The 18,537-nt window shown below is 39.4% G+C and overlaps 1 protein-coding gene and 1 non-coding gene across 6 annotated transcripts in view; one reads left to right on the top strand and one right to left on the bottom strand.

Moving 5' to 3' along the window:
* LOC112051396 (chloride channel protein 2) overlaps positions 1-17,160 on the top strand; it is a 69,391-nt gene extending 52,231 nt beyond the window's left edge. For all 5 annotated transcript variants that reach the window (XM_052889160.1, XM_052889161.1, XM_052889159.1 and 2 more), the window contains 15 exons: positions 1,836-1,938; positions 2,820-2,948; positions 5,434-5,596; positions 5,792-5,883; positions 6,018-6,156; positions 8,424-8,527; positions 8,833-9,039; positions 9,674-9,764; positions 10,072-10,222; positions 10,550-10,673; positions 11,407-11,523; positions 12,091-12,186; positions 12,732-12,818; positions 13,089-13,747; positions 14,152-17,160. In XM_052889160.1, coding sequence (XP_052745120.1) covers positions 1,836-1,938; positions 2,820-2,948; positions 5,434-5,596; positions 5,792-5,883; positions 6,018-6,156; positions 8,424-8,527; positions 8,833-9,039; positions 9,674-9,764; positions 10,072-10,222; positions 10,550-10,673; positions 11,407-11,523; positions 12,091-12,186; positions 12,732-12,818; positions 13,089-13,244 — 1,759 coding nt within the window. In that variant the 3' untranslated portion in view covers positions 13,245-13,747; positions 14,152-17,160. The remainder of the gene's footprint in view (positions 1-1,835; positions 1,939-2,819; positions 2,949-5,433; positions 5,597-5,791; positions 5,884-6,017; positions 6,157-8,423; positions 8,528-8,832; positions 9,040-9,673; positions 9,765-10,071; positions 10,223-10,549; positions 10,674-11,406; positions 11,524-12,090; positions 12,187-12,731; positions 12,819-13,088; positions 13,748-14,151) is intronic.
* Positions 7,292-7,373, bottom strand: Trnas-gcu (transfer RNA serine (anticodon GCU)). The gene has a single exon. It is a non-coding gene; the product is annotated as a tRNA-Ser (tRNA).
* Positions 17,161-18,537: the final 1,377 nt, after the last annotated feature.

The raw sequence follows: 18,537 nt of genomic DNA, 5'->3' as shown, positions 1-18,537 counted from the left end.
TTTCTGTCCTATCTAGTTACCACTCTACCGGCAATTTAGCATTCCGGTACGATGCCGCGTAGAAACCGTTAGAGGTATGGGTAGAATCAACTTGGGCGTACTTCCAAGTACTCGCTTCCATCTTAGACTGCATCGTCACTAAATATCAGGTAAGATTGGGAAAAGATCGACCGAGAGGCCGCTGACCAATAGGATGGGCTGAAAGAGGATAAAAAGACGAATTTCTACACACTAGCATAAGAAAGAAAGAAAGAAAGATCTTTATTTTCAAGTAATGCCACATATTACATCCTTAAATTCTAAATTATTAGGTACATAGCTTAATTGTCCACGCAAACAGTGTTGCGATAAAAGATGTCCTGCAATATGTAGCATAACCTAGAAAAAGGCTCAACATTTTGCCACATACTTCATATATAAAAAAAGTATAAATAGCCACCGACAGAAGCCGGTTTAAAACGTGGACCTGCAGGAGTTTGGGATATCACCAGGATTACAATCTTTAAAAATGAAGGGACGACCGCAGAGAGACGTACACCTTCGAAACCCAAAAACTAGACAACGTGACAGATGCTATCAAGTCCTCCGAGCAATAGTACATAAGGACCTGCCTCGTTAAACGTTAAAGTACACATCTGTTACACATGCTCTAAAATAGCATGCTAAAACGTGCAATTAAGTATGCTCCATGCGAGCATGCTTATCATCAGTTTATATTTGCTAGCAATAAGCATGCTATTTTTAAGTATGCTCCTGAATAAGCATGCTCAAAACAAACATTCCACACATTACACATGCTAATTTGTATCTATCGCTCTCTGTCTATAGTATCGTGTTAGACAGGGAGAGATGAAGGTGAAGAGAATTCAGAATAGCAATGCTGATCGAATAGCATACTCAATAAGCAAACCTGTTTACACGCGCTAAAAGCACGCCCCCTTCCTCCCGCGCAAAAATAAGCATGCTCATTATTAGCAATGTTGCGATACACATGCTAATAAGTAGCAATTGCTCATTAGTAGCGTGCTTTCGTGCTTGAAATGAGCATGTGTAACAGTAGCTTTACTTTTCTGTTAAAGTATATGATCAACGATCTTATGCGATTACAAAAACTGTCTCTATAGTATTGATGTTTCATAGTTGTAATCGTGTTTTGCGGTTAAAGAGCTCTGTAAAAACAACTTTTAGTTTACAATAGGGTATTTACCTAATCTAAGCTCGTTTTCCTCAAAAAATTACAGACATTTTTGTTCGTGAATTCGGATGCGATACTGGTCTTTATGTAATTTGTCTGAGTATCAAGGCGTCAGTGTAGTATGTAGTAAAGTCAAAATCGAATATCAATAATCGATCAATAAAAAATACATAGGTACAATGTTATTTTTCACTTTTTACAGTAATGCATCTTTGAAGTCTGTTCAATATTTTTGAGACAAAGATTTTATGAAAGAAGAAAGAAAGAAAATAAATTTATTCATATCTAAAAGTTACAGACAGTCAATAAATACCCTATCCTTTTGACAGCATGTCTGTCTGTAACCCTTAAAAAAAGTAGTGCTAAGCTGTGCACCCTGTACAGCTCAGCATATCCCATGCACTAATACAAGCATAATACACGACGGTGATTTTCAGCTGACACCCGTGTAACGTCACAGCTATTATGAATACATTCAAATAAACTAAATCAAAATAAGCAGCAAATATGTGTTACAATTTAAAATAAATAATTATTACTTAAACTATAGATATAATGTGATACGAGTATGTAATGAAAAATGATAAATTTATAATATTTATCATAATTATTAAGGTTGTAATGATATTCCTTCCCACAGTCGCTTCATCTACCCGGGCTTCATGACGCTAGCGGTGATGTCGATCCTGTTTCCCCCGGGTATCGGGAAATACATGGCCGCCGACCTGGGCAACCAGGAACAGGTGAGATCGTTGTAGCACACGCCTTTATCTATCCTTGTATCTTAAAATACGTAATCGTAGTGGTAAGCTTGTCCATATCGACGAAATATTGCAACCGGCACTCCGCACTACACTAGTAAGCTACTTCATGATGATTATCAATGAATAATGGCTAGGTCATATAAGGATGACAATTTAAGATCTATTTACAAAAGAAACATTTTTTACTCCGGAAATATTAATTTTAGAACACATTTTCCTTCTTCTTCTTATAGTGCCATCTCCTATCGGAGGTTAGCAATCATTAAGGTTAATTTAACTTTGTTCACTGCTGCCCAAAAGAGTGATCTGGTACTCATATTAAAGCATTGGCGTAAGTTCTTGAGCCAAGATGTACGTCTACGACCAGGCCTTCGTTTCCTCTTTATCTTTCCCTGGATAATGAGCTGGAGCAGGTGATATTTGGAGTTTCGCATTATATGACCCAGGTATTCGAGCGTCCTCCTTTGGACTAGTTGCAGAACTTCTGTTGGTTTTCCCATTTGTTGCAGCACAGTAGTATTGCGTACACGATCCCTCCATGATATTCGCAGTATCCGCCTGTAAACCCACATCTCAAATGCCTCAAGCTTACTACACATCGCTTGTGTTAGTGTCCAGGCTTCAACCCCATAAAGTAACACAGAAAAAACGTAACATCGCGCTACTCTCATCCTCAGAGATATTTTCAAATTGCGGTCACAGAGAACTTTTTTTAATTTAGTAAAAGCATTTCTTACATGTTCCTTGGACATTTTTAATTAATTTTTTTTAAAGAATTATCGGCATAGCCCTAGAGTTATGGGAAATACTCCCGAGCATCCTGTATAGTATAAAAAATGTAACTTTGTTTTCCATTGTAGGTGTTGTCTCTATTCGCCAACTTCACGTGGTCGGACTCGCTGACGGCGGAGCAGGCGGCCATCGTGGACCACTGGCGCACGCCGGAGGTGGACCACTTCGGATGCCTCATCATATACTTCTTCTCTATCGTGAGTTTTTTTTTTATATTTGTCCTTTTTTTTAAATTTTAAACAATGTTATTTTTATTTTTCTAAAAAACACTATTAAAAATGGGTTAAAGAGAGTGTCGGTAAATATATACTCGAGTGAGGTTTCAAATGAAAGCGCATTGAAAGAGAATATTGATGATTAGATCGTGAGTGTAATTAATAATTTCATGACATACGAGGGTCTTTCAAAATTTTCAATTTTATGTAATTAATATTAAAATTAATTTATAATGTAATTTGTGACTGATTTGTCATCGTTGGAATCCGTCATGTTGGATTCAGAATTACATCAAGCATGCATAAACCGAACGCGTATGCAAAAGCAAAACAGCTCAATTCGTTTGAGACGACTGTTTAAAATTCGGTTTATTGGAATTTTAAATAAACTGTAATAAGTCGGGCAAGAGACCTGATGGATTGACGCTGGTTCTCTTTGAAATAGGGCGAGTCCTAATGCGTTGACACATTAGCACCGTGTCATATCAGGGAAACAGAATCAAAACCGGGAGCCGCAGCAGAAAAAGCTGAAGCCGGTGAAGTACAAGTGTGCCTCTCTGACTGAGAGGATATTTGCCTTTTGCCGTAGACACCCTTGGGCCATTCACTGAATCATTTCACCGCGGCTAGTTGCCTCGACTGGTGACAGAACAGACAGGGCTGGCTCATTTTTTACACAAAGGATCAGCCTGTATGGGGATGATGAATAAGTTTGAATATATTGATTTTTATGATACATTCGGGTAAAAAGGTTCAATGTTAACTAATTTATACATAAAAAACAAAGATTGTCTGGATATTTGCAAAATAAATGAGATTATAAAATTTCAAAATCTATTAAAAATCTTTTATCGTAATTAGATGAAAATTCATACAGATTTAGCTTCCTTACATTAAACGTGACATTTTTTAAGAAATGAACTAAGTATAAAACATAAAAGCGCAAATAATAAAGATATTAGTGATTTTGTTTGAACGCACGAATCTAACGATCATTAAGTGCCTACGACGTCATTAGTTCGTACCATTTTGTATCGGGCGTTTTTCAGGGATCCGCGGCAGAGCCGTAAATCTGACCCTTTAAATCCCTGTAGCTCTGAAAGTAGATACCCTGTTACTTTTACGAAATTGCTTTACTATTAGCATACTCTCGATTTATATACAATTTAAAAAACTGTCACCATCCCTATTCTTGCCACCATTCCACGTGGGCTTGTTTTGTATAATTCATTCATTCATTATCATCATCATCATCATCATCATCATCATCATCATCATCATCATCATCATCATCATCATCATCATCATCATCATGCCTTTTGTAGGCACTTTCAAACATAACGATACTGAGCCACCTGCATCCAGCGAATACCTGCGACTCGCTTGATGTCGTCAGTCCACCTGGTGGGGGGTCGACCAACACTGTGTCTCCTTGACTATAACGAATAAGAAAGACGCACCAACTGTTCAAACAATATTAAATTACCAATCAGATGGTAAAATTGGTAATTAGTGTAAAGCATTCCGTGGTGTAATGGTTGAGAACTACTAATTACACTAGACACTGGGATCGAATCCCAGCTTACTTAGTCCACAGCTGGGCAAACATATAAGTAAATTCTTCGAATATCTTTGAGAAAGATATTCGAAGAATTTTTGGTGATAACTTTTACTGTTTATTTTTTTTTTATTGAGAAAGAATAAAGAACTTAATGTAACTTAATAATATACAAATACCATAATATAAAAGAACCAAATTCAGCGATATAGCTCGACGTGTCGAGAAGCTATAGTGGCAATGGGCGGGGCACATAGTTTGAAGAGCCGAGAGACGTTGGGGTCCCAAGATGCTGGAATGGCGACCCCTCAATAGAAAGCGCAGTGTTGGTCGACCCCCACCAGGTGGACTGACGACATCAAGCGAGTCACACGGAGTCGCTGGATGCAGGCGGCTCAGGATCGTGGTGTTTGGAAGTGCCTACAGAAAGCCTTATGTCCTGGAGTGTATATCCATCGCCTGATATGATGATGATGATGTGTATGGTCGGCAGTTCTTCCTGAGCATGGTGGCGTGCACAAAGCGCAGTGTTGGTCAACCCCCACCAGGTGGACTGATGTCATCAAGCGAGTCCCAGGGATTCGCTGGATGCAGGCGGCTCAGGATCGTGATGTTTGGAAGTCTCTACAGAAAGCCTTATGTCCTGGAGTCTCAGACCAATTATAGATGGACCTGTATGGCACTCATAGTCAAGTACAAAATTGTCTGTCATTTTCTGAAGAAAATGAGCTTAGATTTGGTATATATCTTGTACTCTATACTATAGAGACAGTTTTTATAATCGCATTAGATCGTTGATCATATACTTTGACAGAAAAGTAACGTCTAGCGAGGCAGGTCCTATTCAATAATTGGTCTGAGCCTGGAGTGGATGTCCATCGGCTGATATGATGATGATGTGGTCGGCAGTTCTTCCTGAGCATGGTGGCATGCACGCTGCCGGTGCCGGCGGGCATCTTCGTGCCGGCGTTCAAGATGGGCGCGTCGCTAGGCCGCTTCACGGGCGAGGTCATGCACTACTTCTGCCCGCTGGGCGTGGCCTACGGCGGACACATACAGAAGATCTTGCCGGGTGAGCCACCATGTATATACAGGGTACTGGGAAGTATTTTCCATAATAATTTCGCCTTAATGTCGTCACATATCAACGAAACAGCTAAAATGTCTATAAAGAAAATATCTTCTCTTTAGTCTTATACGTGTTGTTTTTTATATAAAGTAAGCCTGTAAAGTGACAGTAATAGTAAACGAAGTATTTGTCTAACAGGCGGCTACGCGACGGTGGGAGCGGCGGCGTTTACTGGCGCCGTGACTCACACTGTCTCCACTATTGTCATCTGCATCGAGATGACGGGCCAGGTCAGTCACACACACCCACACACACACACTGTTTTTTTATTGATTGTTTTTTTTTTCATTTGAAAACTGTCAAGTAGCCAATTTAGCCAAAGACTCAGCCCTTGGTTGTCTCAAAGAGGTTATTGTGGTGGTAGGTGACGCACCTGCTGCCGATAATGGCGGCAGTGCTAGCGGCCAACGCGACGGCAGCGCTACTGCAGCCCTCGTGCTTCGACAGCATCATCCTCATCAAGAAGCTGCCGTATCTGCCCGACCTGCTGTCTTCAGCCAGCCGTGAGTAACTATACAGTAGAACCCGTTTAATACGATTTCGCAGTGACCCAACTAAAAACGCGTCTTAGACGGGAAAGCGTAATAAACGGGATATGGGTGGGGGATAGTGAAAAATAGTACACATTCATAGTTATAAAAAATAGTGTATTTGGCGTGAAGACTACCTAAGTATGCTACTTAAAGTAATCACTTATATATTGACATGACAAAAAGATTTTGATGCATTTGCAATTACAAAATTTTCAATTTTCAAAAACTTTTGACAGCGTCTTTAAAATTTTCAGTTTAGATCATGTCAAGGGTCGTTTGCTGTCAGGGTCTTCCAGTTCTTTAGATGTTATGTACCTATTAGTCTTGTCTTGGAATGCTATGATGTCCTGATCTATATGTTGTAATTTATTGGTCGCATTTGGAATTACACGCGTGTGACATGTAGGCGAGTTAAACGGGATTACTACTACTTTAATGTACTCTCCTCATATTAAAGTGGGCGGATAATTGTGCCTCTGAGTGTTGTGAATTGTGACACTGATAGACGTCTTTTCTTAGCTATGAATATTCAATTCAAAATGGAATAAATAAAAAAAATATTAAAAAACGGTGTTTTTAGTTGTTACATTGTTGTCTGTCCGTCTGTGCCATCGCGCAGTTATAGTTGAATTGTTATAGTTGACAGTTGATTTATTTATGTTGCCACTAAAACAACAAATACTAAAAACCGGAATAAAATCTCACATTCAACAAAATGACAATTTTTTTGTTGTTTTAATAGGTTTTTTTGGAAGTACGAGTAGGTAGCTGAATTTGATAGACATTGTATTGATACACAGCATTGTATGTACAAAGTTTAATATAAAAAAATTGAAAATAAATTAACTATTAAACTTATATTTAATGCAAAAAATAAGTTATCTGTTAAATTGACATTCATCAAACACGCCAACTGTTAAACACGCAAAGTTGAAATATAAATTTTCGTATACTTTCCAATTTTCTGCACATTTGTTTAGCGTTATAGTTATTTTTATGTGTATTTTGTATGAAAGACAAACACAGGTTTGTTTTTGAGGCTTGAAGAGAAATTTTTATATTTTTTTTTCTTCAAAATTATTGTTTAAAAAATGACAAAAGCTGTCGACGAGGATGGGATTCGAACCCACGCGTGCAGAGCACATTGGATTAGCAGTCCAACGCCTTAACCACTCGGCCACCTCGTCCTCTGTACGCGCACTGAAAACTGTGTACGTTCACTGTACGACACACTTTATCTTGACAGTTAATATTTTATAGTTCACGCTTGTTGTAAAGTGTTTAAAATTTAATAACTATGCTATTTAATTTGGACTATGGGCTTTTATCGTGTATTATCGTGATAGCCCAGTGGAAATGACCCCTGCCTCCGAGGGTGTGGGTTCGAATCCGGTCCGGGGCATGCACCTCTAACTTTTCAGTTGTGTCCATTTTATTTATTTGTAACAGCGTTTAACAAAATATGTACAGAAAATATAAAATAAACAAAAATAAGGCCACATACAGTTACAAAGAATATTACAATTTAAAGTAGCCATAACAAGTGAACATGAAAAATAATTTTTAAATAAAATAAATTATTGTGAATAAAAAAAATATTAATAAGTACATAAGCACTATAACAAATTCCTTACAATCCGAGCATATTTTGACAAAAATATTAGTTAACAATTAGTTTGACATCAACTAACATTGTGACGTCACAAAATGGACGACAGCGTTTTTGACGTTTGGGAAATTTGAAAAATACATGAATTTTGAATTAAGTTTCGGCCGTGGCTAGTTACCACCCTACCGACAAAGACGTACCGCCAAGCGATTTAGCGTTCCGGTACGATGTGTAGAAACCAAAAGGGGTATGGATTTTTCATCCTCCTAACAAGTTAGCCCGCGCCCATCTTAGATTGCATTATCACTTACCATCAGTTGAGATTGCAGTCAAGGGCTAACTTGTAAAGAATAAAAAAACCCTTATTCCATGTACTAAACAAAATTGATATTGGTTAAGTATATTAAATTTGATGAGTCAAAATGAAAAATTATTTATTTCAAGTAGGCTCAGTTTACAAGCACTTTTGACACGTCAGTTGACTATTTGTTAAGATTCTACCACCGGTTCGGAAGGCAGGTTCTGCTGAGAAGATACCGGCAAGAAACTCAACAGCTGCTCTTTTGAAAAAGTCATGATTAGATAATAATAATGAATCCATCTTTCATCATCATCCCTTGTATTGCAGGTATGTACGACATCTGTGTGGAAGACTTCATGGTGCGCGACGTGAAGTACATCTGGAACAGGATGACCTTCCAGCAGTTGAAGGACATCCTCAAAGAGAACAAGGTATGGTCTCCACTGTGGTGTTTTATTTATTCAGAATTGTCTTGCATGTGTAATTTTGTATATTATGTGTAATTAACTGTCGCCGCGTGGTTTCACCCGCGTGTATAATCCTTCTTGGAGATAGGCAGGGAGAATGACTTGGAGAAGGGGAGTAAAAGTCTGGGACTTCACTCAAGGTTATCCTCTGCCACTCGAGGGTTTATCAATCAATAATAGTGTTTTGCCCTTTAAATCCGCCTCTGATGACAACCCGTTTTTCGACACGCGCCTACAAGATAAAGATACCTATTTATTTGAACCCACAGACGATCAAGAGTTTCCCCCTGGTAGACAGTCCTTCATCCATGGTACTGTTGGGCTCCATACACCGCTGGGAGCTGGTGCGAGTTATCGAGCTGCAAGTGGGGCGCTCCAGGCGCCTGCAGGTGGCAGCGTTGTGGCAGCGGGAGGCAGAGGCAGCCAGGAGAAGAGACGAGGAGAAGAGAAAGACTAGAAGACCGTCAAGATTCGAGGTGAGGAGTTTGATGAGTCTAGTTAAGAAGGTCTCACCGTCTAAGGTGACATCAGGAAAGGCGGAGGACCAGAATACCCTCGACAGGTTCTTTGACAAGTTTTCTAGCAACTGGTGGAGTAGTACCACCTTCTGAGGGTGACATCAGGACTGCAAGATCTTCAAGTTTTGGATAGAAGCAGGCGTTACTTTGCGGAAGTTCATCATGATTATATAATGATTTATTTATTTTGCTATCATCCGCGAAAAGTCGACGAACCCATGCGACAACGTCACCCAGGTCCGACAAAATACTCTCTACGTACGTTTCACCCCGAAACCGGAGCATCTTCAGGAGATGTTGACTCTACAACGTGCAATTGCAAAGTCTTAGAGTCAAGTCAGTTAGAGTCGACTTTTCGCGGATGATAGCAAAATAAATAAATAATTATATAATCTTCAAGTTTGGTTAACACTGACAAAGTCAGAGGCATTCTCGTTATAATGCATGTCTAGTAGTAGTCTTGTGACAAGCTAACACCTATTACCTTCTTAGACTACATGTTTGCTTTGTATGAAGTGAGATCTCAAGTCAGAATAAAAATGGAGACTTTGAATTTTATGTTTCACTATATATTTTGATGGTGTTTTGTCAGGTGACTCCAGCACCTGACATGCTGCAGGTGCCGGGCGGCATGACGCGCGGCGGCTCGCTCACCACGCAGGACCAGGGCGGACTCATCCCTGGTAATTGTTAATTCGATCATCGTCATCGTCATCGTCATCGACATCATCATCGTCATCATTCGCTGCTACATAAGGCTTTAACATGAGCCTTTTGTGCGGCCTTTGAATAATAGAGGCCTTGCGAAAGGCGTCTCCTTAGAGACTCTGATCTCTGCTTCTGGAAGGGTGTTTTGGCCTGCGTGTATCAGTCCCCGAGATCGTGAGTAAAAAAACCCACGTCCGGGTGATGTCCATCGACTGTTAATGATGATAATCAAGATGACGATTTTCCACTGGAGTAGCACTTATGTTCGGTACACTTTGACAGCCCCAGGACAGCTCTTCCGGCCCAAGTCGATCCTCAAGAAGACCAACTCGTTCACACTGACGCGCGGGCTGGTGTCGCCCGGCAGCGGCCCGCAGACGCCCGTCGCGCTGCACCCGTCGGTGTACACCACCGTCACCGGCGCGGAGACCAGGTATTGACTCCATCCTCACATCCTCAACAAGACCAACTCGTTCACGCTGACTTTTAATCAATCAACATCCGGGAGCCAATAAATGTTCTATTGACCCCCGTCGCCCGCCCTCTCGAGTCGAGCAAGCGAGACATGTACCTACTTTATGTAAACCGACAAAATTTTTGTAGGCAGGCTCACATTTCAATCTCATATTATACTTATTGATAATAATATTGATAAAAAATGTTTTAATTTCTTAGCTGTACCTTAAAATACTAACCTAAATAAACTGCGTTACGCAACCCACGCATCAAACAAAAGTAATAAGGTGACATGTGGTGGTAGGATCCGCGCCGCCTTCGAAGCCATCTTCAAGCGCTCGACGCTGCTGCCCGACGTGGAGAGCGGGCTCACGGAGCAGCTGGGCGGCCTGCCGCGCAGCCCCTCCATCAACAAGAAGGTGCAACTGGTGAGTGCGAAATATTTTAATATTTATGAATTTGTCGTGGTTTCTACGAATACCGGAAATTCAAGAAAAATTCAGTAACAACAAAATACCAAGATAGACTCAGAAACCACCCGAATCACCATGCCAGTTGACCACCACACACATTTGACGCTTGAAAAGACAGCAAGTTCTTGATTGAAAGCCATATTATGAGCTTCTTCCGCAGGAGAAGGACGTCCACTGCAGGACATAGGCCTTTTGTAGGGACTTCCAAACATCACGATACTGAGCCACCTGCATCCAGCGAATACCTGCGATTCGCTCGATGTCGTCAGTCCACCTGGTGGGGGGCGACCAACACTCGACTCGGTCGCCAACTATGGGCCTCATAAAAAGGCTCAGAGTCACACAGCCGGCGATGGAACGAGCTATGCTCGGAGTATCTCTGCGTGATCGAATCAGAAATGAGGAGATCCGTAGAAGAACCAAAGTCATCGACATAGCTCAACGAGTCGCGAAGCTGAAATGGGTGGGGCACATAGTTCGAAGAGCCGATGGATGTTGGGGTCCCAAGGTGCTGGAATGGCGACCCCGCACTACAAAGCGCAGTGTTGGTTGCCTCAAATACTTACCCAAAAATGTCGACAGGCTCTCCAGCTACAACACGCTTCAATTGTGGATAGTAAACTCTTGTTCGCTAATTCTTATTGAACAAATCTTCAGTGTTTAATGCGATTGTTGTTATACGTTGCAGCCTCGTGAACGCGTGTGCGACATGTCTCCCGAGGACCAGAAGGCGTGGGAGCAGCTGGAGATGGCCAAAGAGATCGACTTCGACCGGATGCTGCAGATCGCCAGGAAACGAGAGCTGGTGAGTCACGAAAACTTTCTACAATCAGATGCTCCTTTAGATTTGAAGTGGCACAATTGGATCATATGAAAGAGTGAACTGATTGAAATATAAATGAGATGGTCCGTTTCAAGTCCTCTCTTGTACCATATCATTAAATTTAAAAAAGTACAAGAATTTTATTAAAATTTATTACAGTGACATATATTTAATCTAACTAAATAAAACTAAAACCCAAGTTTTTGAGTTATATGAAGATGGCGCCCTTATAGCAACTATATCATGGCAATTGACAGCAAACGTCAAATCGACTACTGCATTGAAAACGTCATCAATCCGCCATTATTCACCTTCATTTCGTGGGAAATTCTTGGGAATTTCGAAAGAATTAAAGTAAATTCGTAGATTTGTATAATCAAAAATAGTTAAAAGAAATATTTTATTTTATTTTCCACCAGGGTTTAATGACTGATCCTTTGCTCCATACAATTTTGGACCATCTCCTTTGGAAATCCTAACACAAATTGACCGTCAAACTTTGGTTTGAATGGCACATGATGGTGATTTTGATTATTCCTTAAATTGCAGCACCACGATGACTCGGAGTACGAGGACGAGACCTTGTACATCTGCCACATCGACCCCGCGCCCTTCCAGCTAGTGGAGCGGACCTCACTGCTCAAGGTAACTGTTGCACCGATCGAGCCCCTTTGCTCTACGTTAGTCTTGTGGTACCCAGTCCTAGGTTAGAAAGGGGAAGATATTTGTTGTATTTGTTACTATTGTAATATTTTTGCTGAAAATAATAATAAGCCTAGTGGAAATCTTTTAGTTTGAATGTTAAAACAGTTTCGACGTGGAAGCAGTTGTCCAATACAGCGGTTCTCGAATTCTATTGACTTCGGAACCCTTTTTGTTTCACCATTTTTCGGCGGAACCCTAGCTTAAGAAAGAAGTAAATTAAAGAAATAAACTTACGTCTCGTGGCGTGTGGTATCGCGCCAGAAGCATATCGGTTTCCTACACGGTGCCATGGAATTTCGGAATTTTGGTTAATTGAAAATGAATAATAGATTACTTCGATTAATATTATCACAAGTGAAACGTGAAACGATTTACAATATGGAAATCTTGAATTTTCGCGGAACCCCTGAGGGCCTTTCACGGAAACTCAGGGTTCCGCGGAACACCTTTTGGGAACCGCTGATCTAATATACTATGATTTGCAGGTACATTCGCTGTTCTCCACGCTGGGAGTGAGTCGCGCCTACGTCACGGCCATCGGACGACTCATTGGAGTGGTGTCTCTAAAAGAGGTGAGTTAAAATTATTAGAAAGAAAAATTATTATTATAAAGTGAGTTAAATTAAAAGACTTCCTTGTTTATACATTTCTGCTAATAAAGTGAAAGTTTTCCGCGGATGTAACGTAGAGTAAAAAAAATACCTTAAATTCGCAGCGAATCCAAAATATTTTTTCGTTCAATAAGACTTTAAATTTAATCCAAGCTATGGAAGCATTTTTAAAGACGTGTTCACGTCAAAAATTAATGCAAACGGACATCTAATCAGCGTCCTCTGTTTTAGCTTCGGAAAGCGATAGAAGACGTCAACTCCGGCGCACTGACGCCGCTGACGCGCCCGGAGCCGCCGTCGTTGCCGTCGCCCATGATGATCAAAGTGCCGCGCTCCGAGCCCGCGCCGCCGTCCGACAAAGACACCGACAAGCTGACCACGCACTGAACGCCTCCGACACGACACGGTGAGTAGATAGTCGCTGCCGTCGCCCATGATGATCAAAGTGCCGCGCTCCGAGCCCGCGCCGCCGTCCGACAAAGACACCGACAAGCTGACCACGCACTGAACGCCTCCGACACGACACGGTGAGTAGATAGTCGCTGCCGTCGCCCATGATGATCAAAGTGCCGCGCTCCGAGCCCGCGCCGCCGTCCGACAAAGACACCGACAAGCTGACCACGCACTGAACGCCTCCGACACGACACGGTGAGTAGATAGTCGCTGCCGTCGCCCATGATGATCAAAGTGCCGCGCTCCGAGCCCGCGCCGCCGTCCGACAAAGACACCGACAAGCTGACCACGCACTGAACGCCTCCGACACGACACGGTGAGTAGATAGTCGCTGCCGTCGCCCATGATGATCAAAGTGCCGCGCTCCGAGCCCGCGCCGCCGTCCGACAAAGACACCGACAAGCTGACCACGCACTGAACGCCTCCGACACGACACGGTGAGTAGATAGTCGCTGCCGTCGCCCATGATGATCAAAGTGCCGCGCTCTGAGCCCGCGCCGCCGTCCGACAAAGACACCGACAAGCTGACCACGCACTGAACGCCTCCGACACGACACGGTGAGTAGATAGAGTCGTTGCCGTCGCCCATGATGATCAAAGTGTCGCGCTCCGAGCCCGCGCCGCCGTCCGACAAAGACACCGACAAGCTGACCACGCACTGAACGCCTCCGACACGACACGGTGAGTAGATAGTCGCTGCCGTCGACCATGATGACGCTCATGAATCGAAGAAGGCTATGATGGAACGGTGCATGATCCACGGCACGATGATGAAATTGATTAATAAATACATTATTTGTATTATAAAATTGCACCTACAGTTCATAATATTTACTTGCAGAGTATGAGACGACACCAACGACCCAGTCAATAGAGACAGAGCAGCCGGCGTTATAAATAAGGCGTCCTAGGGAAGTATATAAATATTAGTCACAAAATACTACGTATACGAGGTTCAAAGTGAACCCCTTTAACTGAACTAGTCCAGTGAGTGGAGGTTAATTAATTTGATTTTATATAATTAACAATAATGAAAAATATGTACCTTGATGTACCATACGTATTAAGATACCGTAAAGATTTTCTGACTATAGTGTTTTTGGTATGAGATAAATCACGTACCCCCACTGATTGGATTATATTTATTTATTATAATTATAAAATATTTATTGTTGGACTACCCTACCTAGTTGTAAAATCTTTTTAGAGTCGACAAATGGTCATTTTTCACCTGTTTAAGGTCACAAAGGTTGTGTATGTAATTTAAATTGTTTATTTATATACTATAAAAAAATATGTGAAATATTCCAAATTTTTTGAAAATTAGAATGCTGTTAGAGATTTTTAAAAAAATATTGTTCTATGATTATCGTAAATGTAAAGTTTATGTCATTACTAGTTAAAACCCACCATGCTGCCCTAAAGTGGGTCGGTGGGCTTAGGTTGTATTTATGTAAAATTGTACATAATATTTCAAATTATGTATGTCATTAAAATCTCAACAGCATTCTATATTTTTAACCAAAATCGAAGGCTTGTGATTGATGAAATCATTCCAAAATATATATTTAAAAAATTTAGTTTGTAAGTAATAATTTAAATGTTATTTATAGAAACAAAACCTGCCAAGTCTAAAAGACATTGAAGGAATGTTGTTGCTAAAAGAAATCAAAATGTGCCATTCCATTTTAACATAGATTAAAAATCATACAGTTCTTAAGACGCTTTGAGTTTATTTATTAACCAAACTGTGTTGGTGATTTTTTTAAATAGATTAAATACCAAATAATTAAATTTGGAAATTACTTAATTGTCACAAAAATCGAATTGATCTAACTATGGAAATGGAATTGAAAATATTTATTGATATTTTTCTATTGCACCGTCACAAATTCTTAATCGAACAAAATTTGAAAAACGGTCTTAACCATTATCATCACACAGTAATATACATAAATAATTTCGGAATTATGTATATTTTTTCAATATTGAATTATATAGATTTTTATTGTGTGTACAGACGTACCTTATAGACATATACACTAGGTGGTCTCGGAAATTATAAACAAACTGGTAAAAAACGCGTTTTACGAACTGTATGATTGCTAAGCTGTGAATTACTCATTAGCGTGAACTTACGCTTGATTATTTTACATTTAAAAAAAAATTAGCTATTAAGATAATGTATTTTTATGCAAAGTGAAGTGAAAATAAATACGAGCCAAGCGCACAAACACTGTGATGTCTATAAATACATTAACCCCTATATTTATAAACATGGAATAAGATAATAATAAAAAGGTCTATTTTCTTCAAAGTAAAGTGGACCTAATTACGGCTTTTTAAAGTTCACTTTACTTTGAAGAAATTTAAAGTTTACCTCCTAATCCTTGTATATCCGTATTAGTGATACGTAAATAAAATTGACTTTTTGAATTTGCTTTAATCGGGCTGAGATTTTTTTGTTACTCAAAACTCAAAACTCAATAGGTATTTAAAAACTTAATCCGGGATTACCTAATCATTACAAAAACGCATGTTTTAAATGACGTAATCTATAAGTTTCTAAATGTGAATTGCATAATTTTATAGTCTTTTTTTGTATAATTTTGAGTTGTTTTAAACAACTACTTCTACAACTATACATTAATGTATATTAGGTAAATGAGTCCACCAGTGGCGCTGACATGCGACCAAGTGAAGGGAAGAAGACAAATGTCGACCACTAGCGGCGGAGATATCCCAGTCACATTTCTTTTGTCGCAGCTCAATGAAAGATATTTTTGGTTGATCCGTTATTGGTTGAAAGGAGATGTCCCAAAATCGCCCCAGGAGAAATGAAAAATACCAGAAAACATAAATAATTATATATATATATATTTTTCTTTTTGTTACCTCATAAGTACGTCATTTCTTAACCAATTTTAAAAATTCTTTTGTTTGTTTGAAAGAGTATACTTCCTCCTTCTTAAAATTAGATTGGCCCCATCTAATTTTAATAAAAACCGGTTCAGTAATCGAAATTGCTCGTACGGTGGCGTTTCGTTTACTACACTAAAACCAGAAAAAAAAAATTAAAAAAAGAATTTAACCGACTTCAGAATTACAAAAATAAATAAGCGAAATATAACATCGTATGTGCTACCTTTAAATCATAAAGTTTTAGGATTTTCAGACAATTATGTCTCATGGTTCTTTCTTTCTTTAATTAATACGCCACACAAACATACGCGTCGAATTAAGAACCTCCACCTTTTTTTAAAGTCGGTTAATAAATTCAATAAAATCACCTTTCAAGTATTATTTTGAAAGCTTTTTAACAGAAATCTAGGAAATAGCAGGGTAATCAATTTAATTTTAACCTTTTATATAATGAAGGTCTGATTGAAGGTTCCATTGAAGGAATTGAATACAATAACATCTCACATAAGTGAGATGTTATTGTATTTAATACACCATAACCCCGCTAAACCCATTATCTAGGTCCAAAAAATAATTTTATTAATATTTATAGGAAAATCAACCTAAAGGTTGTAGTTTCATCATGGCACATTAACTTTTTTTCTGGGGCAAACAGTGTATGGAGAGTGGGACAACTCCTTTCTCTATATCTTTTCAGGAGATCTGCTGTTGGTCGCACGTTAGGTCTGAAGGTGGTTTTGGATTTTGTGCATTTTTCAAAGACGAATGTTTGCTAAAATTCGTCTATTCGTGAAGTAGTAATTTAATTGTATTTAGGGTAAGAGTAAGTTTTGTGAGCGCTCGCGCATGTGATCTGTTGGCTATACGTTGTAAACATTTTATTGATGAGTAATTATTTTATTTAATAAATGATGTGTTGTGCGTTGAATTTGTGTTTTATTATTATTATCATCATCATCATCATTATCATCATCATCATTATCATCATCATCATCATCATCATCATCATCATCATCATCATTATTATCATCATATTATCTATCATCAGCATCACCATCGTCATCAGTAAAAATAGTTAAAACTTTAAGACGCCATTTTCAATAATATTTGGAATAAATGCATGACTTTATCTGCCTATTATTCTTTAATCTGTAATGTCGAATTAAAAACATCGTTACCATAGATTTACGATTCGGTACAAGTGCCGCGTTCTATTATCGCCGCGTTGCAATGGCTTGCGGTACGGACGGCTTCAGTATGCTCGTGGCGTTCGAGCCGTCCACATCTCTTGTTGTGTAATTCTTTATGGGTTACTTGGGATTGGCGGGGAGACTGACTTGAGTGGAAAAGGGGAGTGTTAGATATCTGACAAGGGCGCCTTTAACCCTACACACATCGTTCACAAGTGCGTGACTTCACTCAAGGTCATTCTCTGCCATTCTAGGGTCTTATTTTGGTTTGATTTGTTAATTAAGTTGTCCTGACAAATTACGTGAATCATAACCTTAGTTCGACATTAGTTTTCTTATTTTTGTAATCACTTCTGAGTCTGCTAAAATTTCTATGATCGTTACAGACTAGCACTACAATTGTTTATGATAATGAGCAAGTCCACCTGTCAACGTGCTCGACGAGGTACGGGGGAACCCCCGGAAAGGGGATGGGAGCAAGTTCAAATAAAAAACGGGTAGTTAACAAAATGAACATTTTATTTAGCCTGCCAGATATTACACTAAAACTATAATACTCGAACACTGTATTGAATTAATGAACTGTTTATCTTTCGGCTTCCATCGCCGCGAACAGAGTTATGATTATTGAACTACGACAGTAGTAGTAGATACACAAGTAAAATAAAATATAGCTTACATTATTAAATGTCCCATTCCTGTTCAGTATTTTATAATTCTATTTAGATCATCATTAGCAACCCATATTCGGCTCACTGCTGAGCACGAGTCTCCTCTAAACTAAAAATCATGTATTTTTTTCAAATTTTCCAAACGTCAAAAACGCTGTCGTCCATTTTGTGACGTCACAATGTTACTTGATGTACTAAACGTCAAACTAATTGTTGACTAATATTTTTGTCAAACGCTCCTTTTGTAAGGGATTTGCTTTTGTACATTGGCCTGTCATATGACAGTATGTCTGTACCTGTACCAACAATAACAGTTAAGTCCACTTTGTGCAAAAAATTCGGTAACCAGTATACCATACAGGTGACCAATTTCTTGATTTACCGACATTATATTTTAGGTAACAGATTAACCTTTCGTTACTTTTGGTTTAATTGATTAATGTT

This window comes from Bicyclus anynana, chromosome 25 (assembly GCF_947172395.1).
Source record: "Bicyclus anynana chromosome 25, ilBicAnyn1.1, whole genome shotgun sequence".
Lineage (NCBI taxonomy): Eukaryota > Metazoa > Arthropoda > Insecta > Lepidoptera > Nymphalidae > Bicyclus > Bicyclus anynana.
This window is presented reverse-complemented; position numbering and strand designations above follow the sequence as displayed.